The 18,434-nt window shown below is 38.3% G+C and overlaps 1 protein-coding gene across 1 annotated transcript; it reads left to right on the forward strand.

Annotated features, from left to right (window-relative positions):
- Window positions 1-2,429: 2,429 nt before the first annotated feature.
- LOC108633302 (zinc finger protein 484-like) lies at window positions 2,430-5,227 on the forward strand (the record flags this gene model as incomplete). The annotated part of the gene is given in 2 exon segments (XM_018045362.1): window positions 2,430-4,219; window positions 4,221-5,227. Coding segments are annotated over 2 exon segments (2,318 nt in total), but the record flags the coding sequence as incomplete, so codon positions are not given.
- Window positions 5,228-18,434: the final 13,207 nt, after the last annotated feature.

Consider the following 18,434-nt stretch of genomic DNA (forward strand, 5'->3'; position numbering starts at 1 on the left):
TGCTAAGTCACTTCAGTCATGTCCGACTCTGTGCAACCCCATTGACTGTATAGCCCATCAGGCTCCTTTGTCCATGGAATTCTCCAGGCAAGAATACTGGCAATGGGTTGCTGGTTTCCTTCTCCAGGGGCTCTTCCCAATTCAAGGATTGAACCCATGTCTCTTAAGTCTCCTGCATTGGGTAGGTGGGTTCTTTACCACTAGCCCAAAAATATAAAAGTTAAAAGAATGTGTTTGGGGATATTACAAACATTATATGGTCCTGGAGATAGAATGAAATGGATACAAGGTTAGACTGTGTCTTAAAGAGTAATCTGATTTTTATATAAGTATTTAACTGAGAATCTACTATGTCTTTAAAAAAATTTTTTTTTATTGAAGGATAATTGCTTTACCAGAATTTTGTTGTTTTCTGTCAAGCCTTAACATGAATCAGCCATAGGAATACATATATCCCCTCCCTTTTGAGCCTCCCTCCCATCTCCCTCCCCATCCCCACCCACCTGTTACAGAACCCCTGTTTGAGTTTCCTGAGCCATACAGCAAATTCCCATTGGCTATCTATTTTACACATGGTAATGTAAGTTTCCGTGTTACTCTTTCCATACATCTCACCTTTCCTCCCCTCTCCCTGTGTCCATTAAGTTTATTCTCTATATCTGTTTCTCCATTGTTGCCCCTGTAAATAAATTCTTCAGAACCATTTTTCTAGATTCTGTATATATGCATTAGAATACGATATTTATCCTTCTCTAACTCACTTCACTCTGTATAATAGGTTCTAGGTTCATCCACCTCATCAGAACTGACTCTGCTATGTCTTATACACTATTCCACAGTTGGGGATATTAGTGATTCTTATTGTAGGTAAGAATGGTATATTGGAGTCAAACCCACCTCCTGTCATTGACAGACCCCCAGAAACAGTGACTTAGAGAACATAAACATTAACCTGGCCTGGATTTAGCCTGAGGGCTGTAGTTTTTCTAATCTCTTGTCTCAGGCATCAGCAGCAGCATAGAACTGAGCTATCAAGTCTGTAATATAGCCAGTGGGAAGAGTTATGGGAGACATACTTACTTCCTTAAAACATTGACCTGATTACAACAAATATAATTCATACTCTTATTTGAATGGTGATAGATGAGTTACCTGGATTTACCTACAAATGAGGCTGTATATGCCTGTTGTTTTGAGACAGACACATGCTTGGCTACAAGCTTAACACTGTTGAAGGAAGGGGACAGCTTTTTTTTTTTTTTTTTTTTGCTTTACTTTACTTTACAATACTGTATTGGTTTTGCCATACATTGACATGAATCTGCCACTGGTGTACATGAGTTTCCAATCCTGAACCTCCCTCCCACATCCCACCCCATATCATCTCTCTGGATCATCCCCGTGCACCAGCCCCAAGCATCCTGTATCCTGTATCAAACATAGACTGGCGATTCATTTCTTGCATGATAGTATACATGTTTCAGTGCCAATCTCCCAAATCATCCCACCCTCTCCCTCTCCCTCAGAGTCCAAAAGTCTGTTCTATACATCTGTGTCTGTTTTGCTGTCTCACATACAAGGTTATCATTACTATCTTTCTAAATTCCATATATATGTATTAGTATACTGTATTGGTGTTTTTCTTAAGCTTAACACTGTTGAAGGAAGGGGACAGCTTTTAATGAACAACTTCTGTCTCTGCTTCAGAGTTGGCCCTTTTTGCTGTTATATTCTTCCTTATTAAGTGTGTGTATCTGCACCCCAAAACCAGGCATAAAGAATTGAATCATAGATATATATTTACTGTTTGTAATGGTAAAGCTAATTCAGGATGACTGAGGCTACAATATATTTCTGTACATAAATAAATTTATATTTAGGGCACAGTGGTTAATAGGGAATAGAGAAAGCAGAGAGATTAAGATTTATAGATGAAGGATAATAAGAATCTAGACTCAGAAATATTTTTTAGCCACATGGTTTGTCACTTTGTTCTTCTAACACCTATTATGTAGTTCTGCTGCATGTTCAGAAACAGCATATTTCAGTTTGAATCTCATCTTTCCCAATTACTAAGCATGATTTGGGCACATTTCTTAACTCTTCTGTGGCTCAGTTTCCTCATCTGTAAAGTAGGGACAATAATAACATTAATAGCAAAAAGTTATGTTGATGTTTAAATGAGTTAGAACAATGCCTGAGACATCTAAATTTTATTGTTTATCAGACAGTAAATGTAAGGGCTTATTTTATTATTGCGTATTATTTCATATAAAGAGATAATTATATATATTCTTATTTTATATATTTATCTATATTTATTATTACATTTATATAGAACCTCTCCCATTTCTCTGTGTTCACCTTGTATCCACTCTATCATCCCTTCTGTGTTTTGCTAACTGTTCTTTGTGTATTTTATTTTCTAGATCAGCATATTGGTTTTAAAACATCAAAACAGGGAATATCCGAAGATGTTTCAGTCTGGTTTGAGGGAATTTGTCTCTTCCCAAGAAATGATCTATATTCCATTTTAGAAGAATTTTGGCAAGATGATAAACAGACAGGAAGAGATAAGGAAAACCAGAACAAACATTTAAGTCCTATCATCTTCACCAACAAGGATACACTAGCTAATAAGGGGAACTGTGACTATAATAAAGACATTGGGAAAAAATTTCATGTAAACACAAACCTTTTTCCTTCAAGAAAAAGACTCCATAACTATGACTCATTTCAAAAGAGTTTGAAGCCTATTGTAAGCTTATGTAATTGTAATAGAAACAATGCAACAGAAAATTTTGATAAGGTTATTGGATATGGTAATACTTTTACTTGTATGAATTCTCATACAGAAATGAATGCTTGTGAATATAATCAATGTAAGAAACTTCTGAGCAAGCAAGCTCTCATTCAGCATCAAAAACATCATAGTAGGGAGGACTTCCATTTATTTTCTGATTGTGTAAAACTCTCTACCCATAAGACACACCTTTTTGCACATCAAAGGATTTATACTGAAGAGAAACATCATGAGTGCACCAAATGTGACATGATCTTCACTCAGAAGTCCCAATTTGCTGTGCCTAAGGTTTATACAAGAGAAAAATCCTATGTAAGCACTGAATATGGGAAGAAATTTTCCCTCAACTCAAACCATGAGAAAACTCCTCATACCGAGGAGACTGACTATAAATGCAGTGCACGTGGAAAAGCCTTTTTCAAGAAGTTAGATCTGTTCAGACTGCAGAGAATTCCTACTGGAGGAAAAAACCCCTATGATTACAGTGAATGTGGAAAAAATGTCTCTCGCAATTCAAATCTCAGTATACACAAAAAAGCTCATACTGGCAAGAAACACTTTGAATGTATTGAGTGTGGAAAATCTTTCACAAGAAAGTCAACACTAAGTATGCATCAGAAAATTCACACGGGAGAAAAACCATATGTATGTACTGAATGTGGGAAAGCCTTTATCCGAAAGTCACATTTTATTACACATGAAAGAATTCATACTGGAGAGAAACCTTATGAATGCAATGACTGTGGGAAGTCCTTTATAAAGAAGTCACAACTCCATGTGCATCAGCGAATTCACACAGGGGAGAATCCCTTCATATGTTCAGAATGTGGGAAAATCTTCACTCACAGGACAAATCTCATTATACACCAGAAAATTCATACTGGTGAGAGACCCTATGTATGTACTGAATGTGGGAAGGCCTTTACTGACAGGTCAAATCTCATTAAACATCAAAAAATTCATACTGGAGAGAAACCCTATAAATGCAGTGACTGTGGAAAATCATTCACCTGGAAGTCACGGCTCAGGATACATCAGAAATGTCACACTGGAGAGAGACATTATGAATGCAATGAATGTGGGAAAGCATTTATTCAGAAGTCAACACTGAGTATGCACCAGAGAATTCATAAAGGAGAAAAGCCCTATGTTTGCACTGAATGTGGGAAGGCCTTCTTCCACAAGTCACATTTTATTACACATGAGAGAATTCATACTGGAGAGAAACCTTACGAATGCAGTGACTGTGGGAAATCTTTCACAAAGAAGTCACAACTTCATGTACATCAGCAAATTCACACAGGAGAGAAACCCTACAGATGTGCTGAATGTGGAAAGGCTTTCACGGACAGATCAAATCTCTTTACACACCAGAAAATTCATACTGGCGAGAAACCCTATAAATGTGATGACTGGTGGAAAAGCCTTCACTCGAAAGTCAGGCCTCCATATACATCAACAGTCTCATACTGGAGAAAGACATTATGAGTGTAGTGAATGTGGGAAAGCCTTTGCACGAAAATCAACACTCATTATGCATCAGAGAATCCATACAGGAGAGAAACCTTATATTTGTACTGAATGTGGGAAGTCGTTCATCCAGAAGTCACATTTAAATCGACATAGGAGAATTCATACTGGAGAAAAACCCTATAAATGCAGTGACTGTGGGAAGGCTTTTATTAAGAAGTCACAACTCCTTGAACATCACCGAATTCACACAGGAGAGAAACCTTATATGTGTACTGAATGTGGAAAGGCCTTCTCCATCAGATCAAATCTTATTAAACACCAGAAAATTCATACTAAACAGAAACCTTATAAATCTAGTGACTTTAGGAAAGACTTTAACTGGAAAGCACAATTCAGTGTACATCAGAAATCTAATACTGAGGAAGTAGAATGCCCAGTGCCACAATCATGGGGTAGGGATACAAAGTTGTGAGGAGCTATAGCTTGACTAAGAATCAAGGGGTAACCCAAGACTGTTTTCCTCTGTCTAGTCAGAAGTATGAATATCTGGATCTCATAGCTTATGTCCGGTTTTATACATATGGGCAGACACTTTGGAGAAAGTGTTTAAGCAGTGATTAATGGCATGCTTGTTTACTTGACAGATGCTGGGATTTTTAAGCACCTGCAAATAATAATACATGTGCAAGGAGATGACTTGCCAGTAGTTCTTATTTCACGTTTTGGATAAGCAGCTTTATAAATCAGGGCTGTTGAGTTGTTCATGCCCTGTATAGCAAAAATATTCAATGTTGACCAAAGGAATTTCTTGTGTAGATTTCCAAGAAAAATTTTCATTGTCCAAGCACTCTATGGACACTGAAATCAAGGCAACAGTATAGACAATTCAGATGTATAATAAAAAGAATCTAGAAGTTGTTGTGAAAATTAAAGATACAAAGATGGACTCTACTTTTTTTTTTCCTTTGGGATGTCACTATTATTTGTAGCTTACAATGTTTATTAGTGTGTGGAAATTTGGATTAATAAGTTTAAAATTTATAATTTGACTTCGAGATTGGCAAAAACCACAGACTTACTTGAATATTCACAGGCATCTTTAGGTAACTAACATGTTTCCTTGTTTATTAATTCTCTACCATGACAGCAGGTAACTCATGCCTAAGAGGTATAAAGTGCTCCCAGACTATATCTCAACAGTGATCAATGATGTAAGCAGCAGCCCCAAAGATTACCTGTTACACTGTAGCTGGTTCTGAGATCATGAAAGTTAGCCACAGGTTACAGATTTGGCACTCTGGATTCTCATTGTCTTTTACAGAAACCTCTACTTTTTGAATGATTTCTTTTTCTAAAGTGACAAATTAAGAAAGTGAGTTTTAAAACCTAGAATTCTTTCCTTCCAATTTTGTTAATGCATCCTCTATTTATTTATTACATACTAAGTTTGTTGCGGTTGCTGTTCAGTCATGTCCCACTCTCTGCAACTCTATGGACTATAGCACGCCAGGCTCCACTCTCTCCCATTATCTCCCAGAATTGGCTAAAATTCATGTCCATTGAGTTGGTAATGCTAGCTAACCATCTCTGTCAACCCATTCTCCTTTCGCCTTCAATCTTTCCAGCATCAGGGTCTTTTCCAGTGAGTCAGCTCTTCATATCAAGTGACCAAAGTACTAGAACTTCAACTTCAGCATCAGTCCTTCCAATGAATCTTCAGGGTTGGTTTTCTTTAGGATTGACTGGTTTGATCTCCTTGCTGTTCAAGGGACTCTCAAGATTGAGTCTTCTCCAGCACCACAGTTCAAAAGCATCAATTCTTTGGCGCTCAGCCTTTTTTATGGTTCAACTCTCGTATCTGTACATGACTACTGGAAAAACCATAGCTTTGACTAAGCAGACCTTTGTTGGCAAAGTGATGTCTCTGCTTTTTAATATGCTGTCTAGGTTTGTCATAGCTTTCTTTCCAGGAGCAAGTGTCTTTTAATTTCATGGTTACAGTCACCGTCTGCAGTTATTTAGGAGCCCAAGAAAATAGAATCTGTTATTGCTTCCATTTTATCCCCTTCTAATTGCCATGAAATGATGGGACAAGATACCATGATGTTAGTTTTTTGAATGTTGAGTTCAGGCTGGCTTTGAAACCTCTTTCACCCTCATCAAGAGGCTCTTTAGTTTCTCTTCATTTTTTGTCATTAGAGTGGTATCATCTGCATATCTGAGATTGTTGGTATTTCTCCAGCCAGTCTTGATTCCAGCTTGTGATTCATCCCATCTGGCATTTCATATCATGTACCCTGCATGCATATGAGTTAAATAAGCGGGGTGACAATATACAACCTTGTCATACTCTTTTCTGAATTTTGAACCAGTTGTTCCATGTCTGTTTCTAACTGTTGCTTCCTGGCCCACATACAGGTTTCTCAGGAGACAGGTAAGGTGGTCAGGAAATCCCATCTCTTTAAGAGTTTTACAGTGTGTTGTGTTGTGATCCACACAAACAAAGGCTTTAGTGTAATCCATAAAGCAGAAATAGATGTTTTTCTGGAATTCCCTTGCTTTCTCCATGATCCTATGGTTGCTGGCAATTTGATCTCTGGTCCTCTACTTCTTTGAAACCCAGCGTGGACATCTGGAAATTCTCAATTCATGCACTGCTGAAGCCTAGCTTGAAGGATTTTGAACATAACCGTACTAACGTGAAATGAGTACAATTGTATCATAGTTTAAAACGGTTTGGCATTGCCCTGTGTGATTAGGCTAGACAGTAAAGAATCTGCCTGCAATGCAGGAGACCCGGGTTTGATCCCTGGGTCGGGAAGATCCCCTGGAGAAGGGAAGGGCTACCCACTCCAGTACTCTTCTCTGGTGAATTCCGTGGACAGAGGTGGACTATAGGCCATGGCGTTGGAAAGAGTCAGACACGACTGTGCAACTGACACTTTCATACACACTTTCTTTGTGATTGGAATAAAAGTTGACCTTTTCCAGTCCCATGGCCACTGCTAAGTATTCCAAATTTGCTGACATATTGAATGCAGCACTTTAACAGCATCATCTTTTAGGATTTGAAATAGCTCAGCTGGAATTCTGTCACTTCCACTAGCTTTGTTTATAATAATGCTCCCTGAGGCCCCTAGACTTCACACTCCAGGATGTCCTGCTCTAGGTGTGTGACCACACCATTGTGATTATCCAGGTTATTAAGACCTTTCTTGTATGATTCTGTGCATTCTTGCCACCTCTCAATCTCTTCTGCTTCTCTTAGGTCCTTACCTTTTCTGGCCTTTGTAGTGCCCATCTTTGCATGAAATGTTCCCTTGATATCTTCAGTTTTCTTGAAGAGGTCTCTAGTCTTTCCCATTCTATTGTTTTCCTCTATTTCTTTGCATTGTTCATTTAAGAAAGCCTTCTTATCTCTTTTTGATATTCTCTGCATTGAGTTGAGTATATCTTTGCCTTTCTTGCCTTTCACTTCTCTTCTTTCCTCAGCTATTTGTAATATCTCCTCAGACAACCATTTTGCATTCTTTTGCATTCTTTTTCATTGGGATTGGTGTGATCACAGCTTCCTGACCAGTGTTAGAAACCTCCATCCTTAGTTCTTCAGGCACTCTGTCTACCAGATCTAATCCCTTGGATTTTTTTTGCCTCCTCCATTGTATAATCATAAAGGATTTGATTTAGGGATTTGATTAACCACTTAAATGGCCTAGTGGTTTTTCCCTACTTTCTTCAAGTCTGAATTTTGCCAATAAGGAGCTCATGATCTGAGTCACAGTCAGCTCCATGTCTTGATTTTGCTGCCTGTATAGAGTTTCTCCATCTTTGGCTGCATAATCAATCAGATTTCAGTATTAATCATCTGGTGATGTCCATGTGTAGTGTTATCTCTTAGGTTGCTGGGGAAGGGTCTTTTCTATGATCAGCATGTTCTCTTGATAAAACTCTGTTAGTTTTGCCCTGCCTCCTTTTGTGCTCCAAGGCCAAACTTGCCTATTATTCTGGTTATCTGTTGACTTCCTACTTTTGTATTCCAGTGCCCTATGATAAAAAGGACATCTTTTTTGATATTAGTTTTAGAAGGTCTTGTTGGTTTTCATAGAATCAGTGAACCTCAGCTTCTTTGGCATTAGTGATTGGGGCATAGTCTTGTGTTACTGTGATGTTGAATGGTTTTCCTTGGACACAACGGACATCATTCTGTCATTTTTGAGGCTGCACCCAAAATGCAGACTGTTCTGTTTCAGACTGTTCTGTTGACTATGAAAGGCACTCTATTTCTTCTTCCTGTCCATTTTAGTTCACTGATTCCTAAGGTGTCGGTGTTCACTCTTGCCATTTCCTACCTGACCATGGCCAATTTATCTTGATTTCATGGACCTAATACTCCAGGTTGCTATGCAATATTTACTGTTCTTACAGCGTTGGACTTCATTTTACCACCAGGCTCATCCACAGCTAAGCATGGTTCCTCCTTTGGCCCAGCCATTTCATTCTTTCTGGAGCTATTAGCAATTGCCCTCTGCTTTCCCCCTATAGCATATTGAACACCTTTTAACCTAGGGGACTCATCTTCCCATGTCATACCTTTTTGCCTTTTCATACTGTCCATCGGGTTCTCTGGCAAGAATACTGGAATGAGTTGCCCTTTTCTTCTCCAGTGGACCGTGTTTTGTCAGAACTTTTCACTATGGCTCATCCAGCTTGGGTGGCTGCATGGCATGTTTCATAGCTTCATTCAGTTATGCAAGCCCCGTCATCACGACAAGGCTATGATCCTCGAAGGGGATATATTAGGTTCAGTTCAGTTCAGTTCAGTTGCTCAGTCGTGTCCTACTCTTTGCGACCCCATGAATTGCAGCACGCCAGGCCTCCCTGTCCACCAACTCCCGGAGTTCACTCAGACTCACGTCCATCGAGTCCATGATGCCATCCAACCATCTCATCCTCTGTCATCCCCTTCTCCTCCTGCCCCCAATCCCTCCCAGCATCAGAGTCTTTTCCAGTGAGTCAACTCTTCTCATGAGGTGGCCAAAGTACTGGATTTTCAGCTTTAGCATCATTCCTTCCAATGAACATCCAGGGCTGATCTCCTTTAGAATGGACTGGTTGGATCTCCTTGCAGTCCAAGGGACTCTCGAGTCTTCTCCAACACCACAGTTCAAAAGTATCAATTCTTTGGCGCTCAGCCTTCTTCACAGTCCAACTGTCACATCCATACATGACCACAGGAAAAACCATAGCCTTGATTAGACGGACCTTAGTCGGCAAAGTAATGTCTCTGCTTTTGAATATGCTATCTAGGTTGGTCATAACTTTTCTTCCAAGGAGTAAGCATCTTTTAATTTCATGGCTGCAGTCACCATCTGCAGTGATTACCATGAGGCAATTGTCTTGCATTTGAGTTTGTGTTCTTAGAAGAAAGTTGCAATGGCAACCCACTCCATCACTCTTGCCTGGAGAATCCCACGGATGGAGGAGCCTGGTGGGCCGCAGTCCATGGGGTTGCAAAGATTTGGACTCGACTGAGCGACTTCACTTTCTCTTTTCACTTTCACACATTGGAGAAGGAAATTGCAACCCACTCCAATGTTCTTGCCTGGAGAATTCCAGGGACGGTGGAGCCTGGTGGGGGTGCCATCTGTGGGATCTCACAGAGTCGGACACGACCGAAGCGACTTAGCAGCACATTTGAAAGAGTATTCCTATCTCTTCTTAATCTCTACAAATTGATTTTAATTAATTTCTATCTCAAATCCTCTATTTTTTAAAAACTTTTTTTTGGTTTTTTATTCTATTAGGTACTGAATGAAGTGTGTTCTAGTCTTCCAGAGTAATTGTGAATCTGTTTCTCCTTATAGCTACCAATGTTCATTTTATATATTTTAAGTCTTTGGTTCTACATCCATTTACATTTAGACTTGTTATACTCTTTCTGGTTAATTGAAACAATCATTATAAAATATTCCTCTTTATCTTTACTCATGCTTTTTGTCTCAAATTTTACTATGTAAGATATTAATACACTATGCATACTTCACTTATTAAGGACTAATGTAAATTAGTACTCACCATTTTCTTTGTAAGATGAATAGAACATTGTTATTTCCTTTTTGACTTATATGGTATTGATGTCATGCATTTTAATTCTATATGTATTTGACATGTTCAATCACTACTATTTCATTAATCATTACTGTTTCAATCTTCACTTAAATTAATGCACATATTTACCCTTTTTGTTACTAATCTTGTCCTTTAATTTTCCTTCTTGAATCTTTTTTCTTCTGCCTTTAGTATTTCTTTTAGTGTGTGTTTGCTGGTGACAAACTGTTTTCATTTGTTGGAAAATGTCTTAATTTTGCTTTCATTTTTGAAAGATGCTTTTACTGAGTTTAGAATTCTAAGTTTTATTTTTTATTAGTATTTTGAGATATTTTGTTATGATTTGTCTTTCATTGTTTTGTTGAAAATTAAGCTTTCAATCTAGTTATCTTTGAAGGTTACATTCTTTTTAAAATTATTTTCTCTCACTCCTTGAAAATCTATGTCTTTGTTTTAGGCTGTCATCAGTTTGACGGTGATATGCTTAGGTACGATGTTATATGTATTCTGCTTGGGATTTGCAGTCTTTTTTAAAAACCTGTAGCTTAGTGGGGTTTTTGGCACACTTGGGGAAATTTTTAGTTATTATTTATTCAAATTGTGCAGTTACTTGATTATCTTCCATCTCTTCTCCTAGTGATGACCCTATTGTCTAGATTTCTTGTTAGCCCTTTTCTGTTGGTTGTTGTTTCTATTGGGTTTTGATGCTATCTTGTTTTCTCATGTAACCTGTGATTGTAGATGAACAGCTTAGATACTATATATTAAAAATTGTAGATATAATTAGATGGTCTGGATGATATCATCTTTCAGAGAGGGTTTGTCTTTGCTTTTAACAGGTGAACAGTCTAGGAACACGAGTAGTCCCTGATAGCCTTCATCCAATCATATACTGAGATTATTCGAAACTGGGTTTCAGTCCCTGTGAAGGCTTCTTTATTTTTTTTCACTCTTATTCTTAGGGGATACTCTTCAAGACTTGGGTCTTTGAGAGGTTTATCAGGCCCCTCCTCCACTGAAGGACCTTAATTCTACTTTTGTCCACTTGTCGTCTGGTTACTAAGTCGTGTCTGACTCTTTTGCAACCCCATGGACTGTTGCCTGCCAGGCTCTTCTGTCCATGGGATTTCCCAGGTAAGAATAACTGGAGTGGGTTGCCATTTCTTTCTTCAGGGGATCTTCCTGACCCAGGGATAAAATCTGTATCTCCTGCATTGGCAGACATATTTTTATCAACTGAGCCTCCTGGAAAGCTCTTCATTCCTTTCAGTTCAGTTCAGTTCATTTCAGTTGCTCAGTCATGTCTGACTCTTTGTGACCCCATGAATCACAGCACTCCAGGCCTCCCTGTCCATCACCAACTCCCAGAATTCACCCAAACTCATGTGCATCAAGTCAGTGATGCCATCCAGCCATCTCATCCTCTGTCGTCCCCTTCTCCTCCTGCTCCAATCCCTCCCAGCATCAGGGTCTTTTCCAATGAGTCAGCTCTTCGCATAAGGTGGCCAAAGTATTGGAGTTTCAGCCTCAGCATCAGTCCCTCCAATGAACACCCAGGACTGGTCTCCTTTAGGATGGACTGTTGGATCTCTTTGCAGTCCAAGGGACTCGCAAGAGTCTTCTTCAGCACCACAGTTCAAAGGCATCAATTCTTTGGCACTCAGCTTTCTTCACAGTCCAACTCTCACATCCATACATGACCACTGGAAAAACCATAGCCTTGACTAGACGGAGCTTTGTTGGCAAAGTAATATCTCTGCTTTTTAATGTGCTATCTAGGTTGGTCATAACTTTCCTTCCAAGGAGTGAGTGTCTTTTAATTTCATAGGTGCAATTACCATCTGCAATGATTTTGGAGCCCCCCCCCCCGACAAATAAAGTCAGCCACTGTTTCCCCATCTATTTCCCATGAAGTGATGGGACCAGATGCCATGACCTTAGTTTTCTGAATGTTGAGCTCTAAGCCAACTTTTTCACTCTCCTCTCACTTTCATCAAGAGGCTTTTTAGTTTCTCTTCACTTTCTGCCATAAGAGTGGTGTCATCTGCTTATCTGAGGTTATTGATATATTCTCCCGGCAATCTTGATTCCAGCTTGTGCTTCTTCCAGCCCAGCATTTCTCATGATGTACTCTGCATATGAGTTAAATAAGCAGGGTGACAATATACAGCCTTGATGTACTCCTTTTCCTATTTGGAACCAGTCTGTTGTTCCATGTCCAGTTCTAACTGTTGCTTCCTGACCTGCATATAGGTTTCTCAAGAGGCAGGTCAGGTGGTCTGATATTCCCATCTCTCTCAGAATTTGGCACAGTTTATTGTGATCCACACAGTCAAATGCTTTGGCATAGGCAATAAAGCAGAAATAGATGTTTTTCTGGAACTCCCTTCCTTTTTCGATCATCCAAGTCACATAAATTTGTCAAAAGGCTATGTTAATCTTCTGTTGTCCAATATTTGCTTTAAGAATTAACAGACACCTCTTTTTAAAAAAAGAGTTCCAAATTCCAGAGGTTATGTCTCATCTCAGGGCTTCCCAAGTGGTGCTGGTGGTAAAGAACCCACCTGTCAATGCAGTAAATGCAGGAGATGAAGGTTTAATCCCTGGGTCAGGAAGATCCCCTGGAAAAGGAAATGGCAACCCACTCCAGTATTTTTGCCTGTAGAATCCCATGGACAGAGGAGCCTGGCAGGCTATGGTCCATAGGACTGCAAAGAGTCAGACACAATTGAAGTGACTTAGCACACACTCACATCTTATCTCTAATTCCTGCAATTTCTCACTTCCTTTGTAGCTCTCCAATACTATCACAAAATTAAACATATTTAATATTTTCTTCCACCTTTTTTAATTCACAGAGGGAGTGCTGGTACAGACTACCTACACTGCTATTAGCAGGAAATTTCAATTTACTGAGATAGCTGTTCCTGGAATGCAGAGTCCAGAAATATATATATATATTTTAATTATCAAAACTTTCCAACTAACATAAAAATGAAAGTGCTGTGATTTGTAACGTGACTTTACTCCCAATTTTTGTTGTAGAAGTTGTCATTCACTCTTGTGTTAAACACTTTATAAACTAATATGAGAAAATTTCTGGTGGTATAAAATTTTATTATAGTAATTGTCAAACTTTAGCAAAAGGAGGAGATTGGCAAGGAGTCTCTTAGATTTCTTTTTTGAGAGTATGTTTTTATTTTCTTTGGATGATTAATAGAAAATTCGGTTAACGAAAACTGGTGTTGAAGTCAGTGACTTAAAAATATTGAGTTGGCCAAAATGTTTGTTTTTCCATGCGATAGTATGGAATAACCCAAATGAACTTTTTGGTCAACACAGACAGATGATTTTCAACCTTTTTATTTTCAGATACACTAAAAAAGTACAATTTATATGACTAAGACCCTCACCCCCCAAAAAGAGACACTTTTGTTTTTATAAACATACTGTTAATTCCTAGGACAAAGGAAGACTGTTTTGTGGGCCTCCCTGTATCTCAAGGAATACTTGGGAATTAACTGAGGAATGGATGATGGAAAATTATCAGTGGAATATGAGAACTAAATCTTAAGTAGGTAAATCCCAAGGTCAGTATAAACTGATTGAGGGAAATGTAGGGTACAGACCTGACTAGGGAAAGTAGTATGAGTTAGCCATATCTTTTAATGACAGTACTATAATACAATTCATTTGTATTTACAGCAAAATTATTTTAAGACAGCTTGAAATATAAATTTTTAAATTAAAGTGCAGTTTATGTTAATTTTTCAAAAAAGAATCTTGTTCTGTTAATTCAGTAAGTATGAGAACGCTTTCACTCAAACCAATATTTATGCATCAGATAATTCATAGGGGAGAGAACTTTGTCTGATTAAATTTGAGTAGAAGTGCATTCATAAATTATACTTCATTGGAGAAACTCATTTTGGAGGGAAAAACCTATAAAAGCAATAACTAGAGAACTCCACAGCTGGAAGTTATCAGAAATTTTCTGTTAGAGGAAGATTAATGCACTAAATGGAATATTTTCTTTCATAAATCAGTTTTCAGTATTTATACACAAGTAAAATTGTCTATTTCTTAAAAGTGAGAAAGTTTTCTCACACAAGTCAGAATTATAAATTATTCATTTATAATTTATGTAATTTATAATTATATTTTTAAAAAGGCTTCCCTGGTAGCTCAGATAGTTAAGAATCCACCTGCAATGCAGGAGACCTGGGTTGGGAAGACCCCCTGGAGGAGAGCATGGCAACCGACTCCAGTATTCTTGCCCGGAGAATCCCCATGGACAGAGGAGCCTGGTGGGCTACTCCAGGGAGTTGCAAAGAGTTGGACATAACTGAGTGACTAACCATACACAGTAGAGAGGCCCTATGATTATTGTAATTTGTATATGTCTTTGTCCATGAGTTACACCTTACTGACAACAGATAAATAACCAAGAAAAGTAAATCTAAGAATATATCATTTTCTTAAAATGCCACAAAATTAATACTAGGAGGAAACTATATATTTGATACAGTGGAAGAAGTCTTCCTCTAGAAGCAATTTTTCATCTTGTTTATTGCTTTGATTTCATGTTCATGTCTATAGAACAAGTGAGGATAAATAGGCCAGTCCAAAAATTGCCTCTCTTTTAATTAAAAACACACACACATGTGCATACATGCAAAACTTTATTAAGTGTGACATATTTTGTCTCTTGAATTGTATACTTTCTCCATTCTCAGTAACTGCAGCCATCAACAGTCTGTCAAACAGATAAGCAATGTTAATGAGCTTCTTATATTTTTCTTTTTACACATGATCACATATGGACACCTTAATATGTTATTTGTGCACACATATGTGTGTTTTCTGGAGAAGGAAATGGTAACCCACTCCAGTATTCTTGCCTGGAGAATCCCATGGATGGAGAAGCCTGGTAGGCTACAGTCCACGGGGTCGCAAAGAGTTGGACACAACTGAGCTACTTCACTCACCCGTGTGTTTTCATTATCTTAATTAGAATTATACATGCGTTTTGGCATCTTTTAAACTCAATAGTACTTTTAACCAGCTGAAGAGCCCATGGTATGGACATGCCATATTTTTTTCAACCACTTGCCACTGTTTATTGACAGTTTTGTCACAAGGAAAACTGATCCACCATCCTCAAGAGGTGGCACAGAAAACAGGTTAGAGGATAGCATAATTATGCTCTTACCTACTAGAGCCTACTTTTCCCTTGTAAAAATGAGATTGATGGATTGAATTATGTTTTCTTATTTTAACAGAGGTTGCCAGATTTCTCTTGAATAAGACTAATATTTCCTAATTCTAATAGGATAAAAATGTGCCCTTCTCCTCTATCAAAAGTAGCTATTATTCTTTAACCTTGAGGAATTTTATGATTTCAAAGTGATAACTAGTTTTATTTTAATGGACATATTGATATACCTGTTTAAAAGTTCCTTTACCACTTTGCTAATTTGCAGGTTGTCTTTATAAACTGTTCATAAATTTTGCTTTTTGGATTGTCTTGTCAGTATGTTACAGCTCTTTATGTACTAAATGTAGTAACTTAAGAAAAAACTTATTGTCTCTTGACTTTGTATATGATAGTTCTCACTCACAAGTAATTTTTACATGTTTAAATATGCCCATCTCTTCTTTCATAGTTTCTGAATTTCTAGTCCTAGTTAAGCTTTATATATTACAGTAAGTCCCCTACTTATGAATGAGTTCCATTCTGAGCATGCGTTTGTAAGTCAATTTGTTCACAAAACACTTTCCCCTGACATCTTTTCTCATGGAATGGTACAATATGTCCAGGAATCATGCTTTTGTAAACCTGGGAATTGGGCCCTGATGCTAAAACCTGTATTTTTCACCTTAGGAAGCTGGAAATATGCAACCTCATCCTGCCAGAAAAACCCACTGGTTCATTTTTCCTTTCATTGCAAACAGCTTTGGTTGAGTTTTTTATTTTTCTGAAAGAAATAGGCTGTTTGCCACTTCTTGCTAGGAAGTCCCATGACTACTATTTCACTTAATCAGTGTCACAGCAGGTATGGCAGTCAACACTCAAATAACACTTTCCTCTGACCTATTTTCTCATGGAAAGGTACTGTGTGTCCTAGGAATGTCTTTACACAGTTCTGAAACTGCAGGGAAACATGATTTTGTGAACCTGGGAATTGGGGCCTGATGGCAAAAGAAGTATTTTCCCACTGTGAAAGCTGGATAGTTTCAGCCTCAAAGCTGCCAGAAAAACACATTGTTTCATTTTCCTCATTAAAGCAATAGCTTTGGTTAAGTTTTGGAGTTTTATGAAAGCAACAGGCTCCTTCCGACTTCAGGCAGGGAAGTCACCTGACAGTATCGTTTCACCTAATGAGAATAACAACAGGTATGGAAATCAACTCTCAGAGAACAATCTCCCCTGACATCTTTTCTCATGGAATGGTACAGTGTGTCCTAGGTGTGTCTTTACACAACTCTGAAGCTGCCAGGAAACATGCTTTTGTGAAAACTGGGAATTGGGCCCTTATGGCAAAACATGTATTTTCCACATTTATAAGCTGGATAATTCCAGCCTCAAACCTGCCAGAAAAACGCACTGGTTCATTTTTCTCTTCATGACAGCAACAGTTTTGGTTAAGTTTTTGAGTTTTCCAAAAGAAACACGCTGCTTGCCACTTCTTGTTGGGAGGTTGTCTGACTGTACAGAATCACTTAATCAGGGTAACAACAGATAAGGCAGTCAACACTCACAGAACACTGCCCTGACAACCTTTTTCATGGAATGGTCCAATGTGTCATAGGTATGTCTTTACACTACTCTGAAACAGCCAGGAATCATGCTTTTGTGAACCTGGGAATTAGGCCCTTATGGTAAATGTTGTATTTTTTACCATTGGAAGCTGGATAATTCCAGCCTCAAACCTGCCAGAAAAACACACTGGTTCATTTTTCTCTTCAATACAATAGCTTCTGTCAAATTTTGGAGTTTTCTGAAAACAAGACAAAACAAAACCAGGCTGCTTGTCACTTCTTTCTGGGAAGTCGCATGACAGCACCATTTCAGAGTAACAGCAGTACCTAATCAGGGTAAAAGCAGGTATGGCAGTCAACATTCACAGAACACTCTCCTCTGACCTGTTTTCTCATGGAATGGTACAGTGTATCCTATGAGGTCTTTACACAGTTTTGAAACTACAGGAAAGCATGATTTTGTAAACCTGGGAACTGGGAACTTATGGCAAAAGAAGTATTTCCCCCAGTATAAGCCGCATAGTTGCAGCCTTAAACTTGCAAGAAAAACATAATTCTTCATTTTTCTTTTCATTACAACCTCTTTGTTCACAATATTGAGTTTTCTGAAATAAAAAGCATGCTTCCAACTTTTTGCTGGGAAGTCATCTGACGGTAAAATTTCACCTAATCAGCAACAGGTATGGCAGTCAACACCCATAGAACACTATCCCCCGACATCTTTTCTCAAGGAATGGTACATCGTTTCATAGGAGTGTTTTTTACAGAACTCTGAAAATGCAGGGAAACATGTTTTTGTGAACCTGGGAATTGGTGCCTGATGGCAAAGTGTTTTCTCATTGTGAAAACAGAATAGTTGCAGCCTTGATTTGGCCAGAAAAACACACTGGTTCATGTCTCTCTTCATTATAACAACAGCTTTGATCTAGTTTTTGAGTTTTCTGAAAGAGACTGCTTGCCACTTCTTGCTGGGAAGTCTTCTGACAGGACAGATTCTCTGATCAGGGTAACAAGTTTGGTAGTCAACACTTAAAGAACACTCTCCCCTGACATCTTATTTCAATTGGAACGGTACAGTGTGTTCTACCTGTGTCTTTATATAACTCTGAAACAGCCAGAAAACATGCCTTTTGTGAACCTGGGAATTGTGCCCTTATGGTAAAAGCAATATTTTTCCACCTGCGGAAGCTCTATAATTGCAGCCTCAACCTGCCTGAAAACCACACTGGTTCATTTTTCTCTTTATTCACAAACAGCTTTGGAAAAGTTTTTGAGTTTAATGAAAGAA

The sequence above is a fragment of the Capra hircus genome, unplaced genomic scaffold, assembly GCF_001704415.2.
Source record: "Capra hircus breed San Clemente unplaced genomic scaffold, ASM170441v1, whole genome shotgun sequence".
NCBI classification, from domain to species: Eukaryota; Metazoa; Chordata; class Mammalia; order Artiodactyla; family Bovidae; genus Capra; species Capra hircus.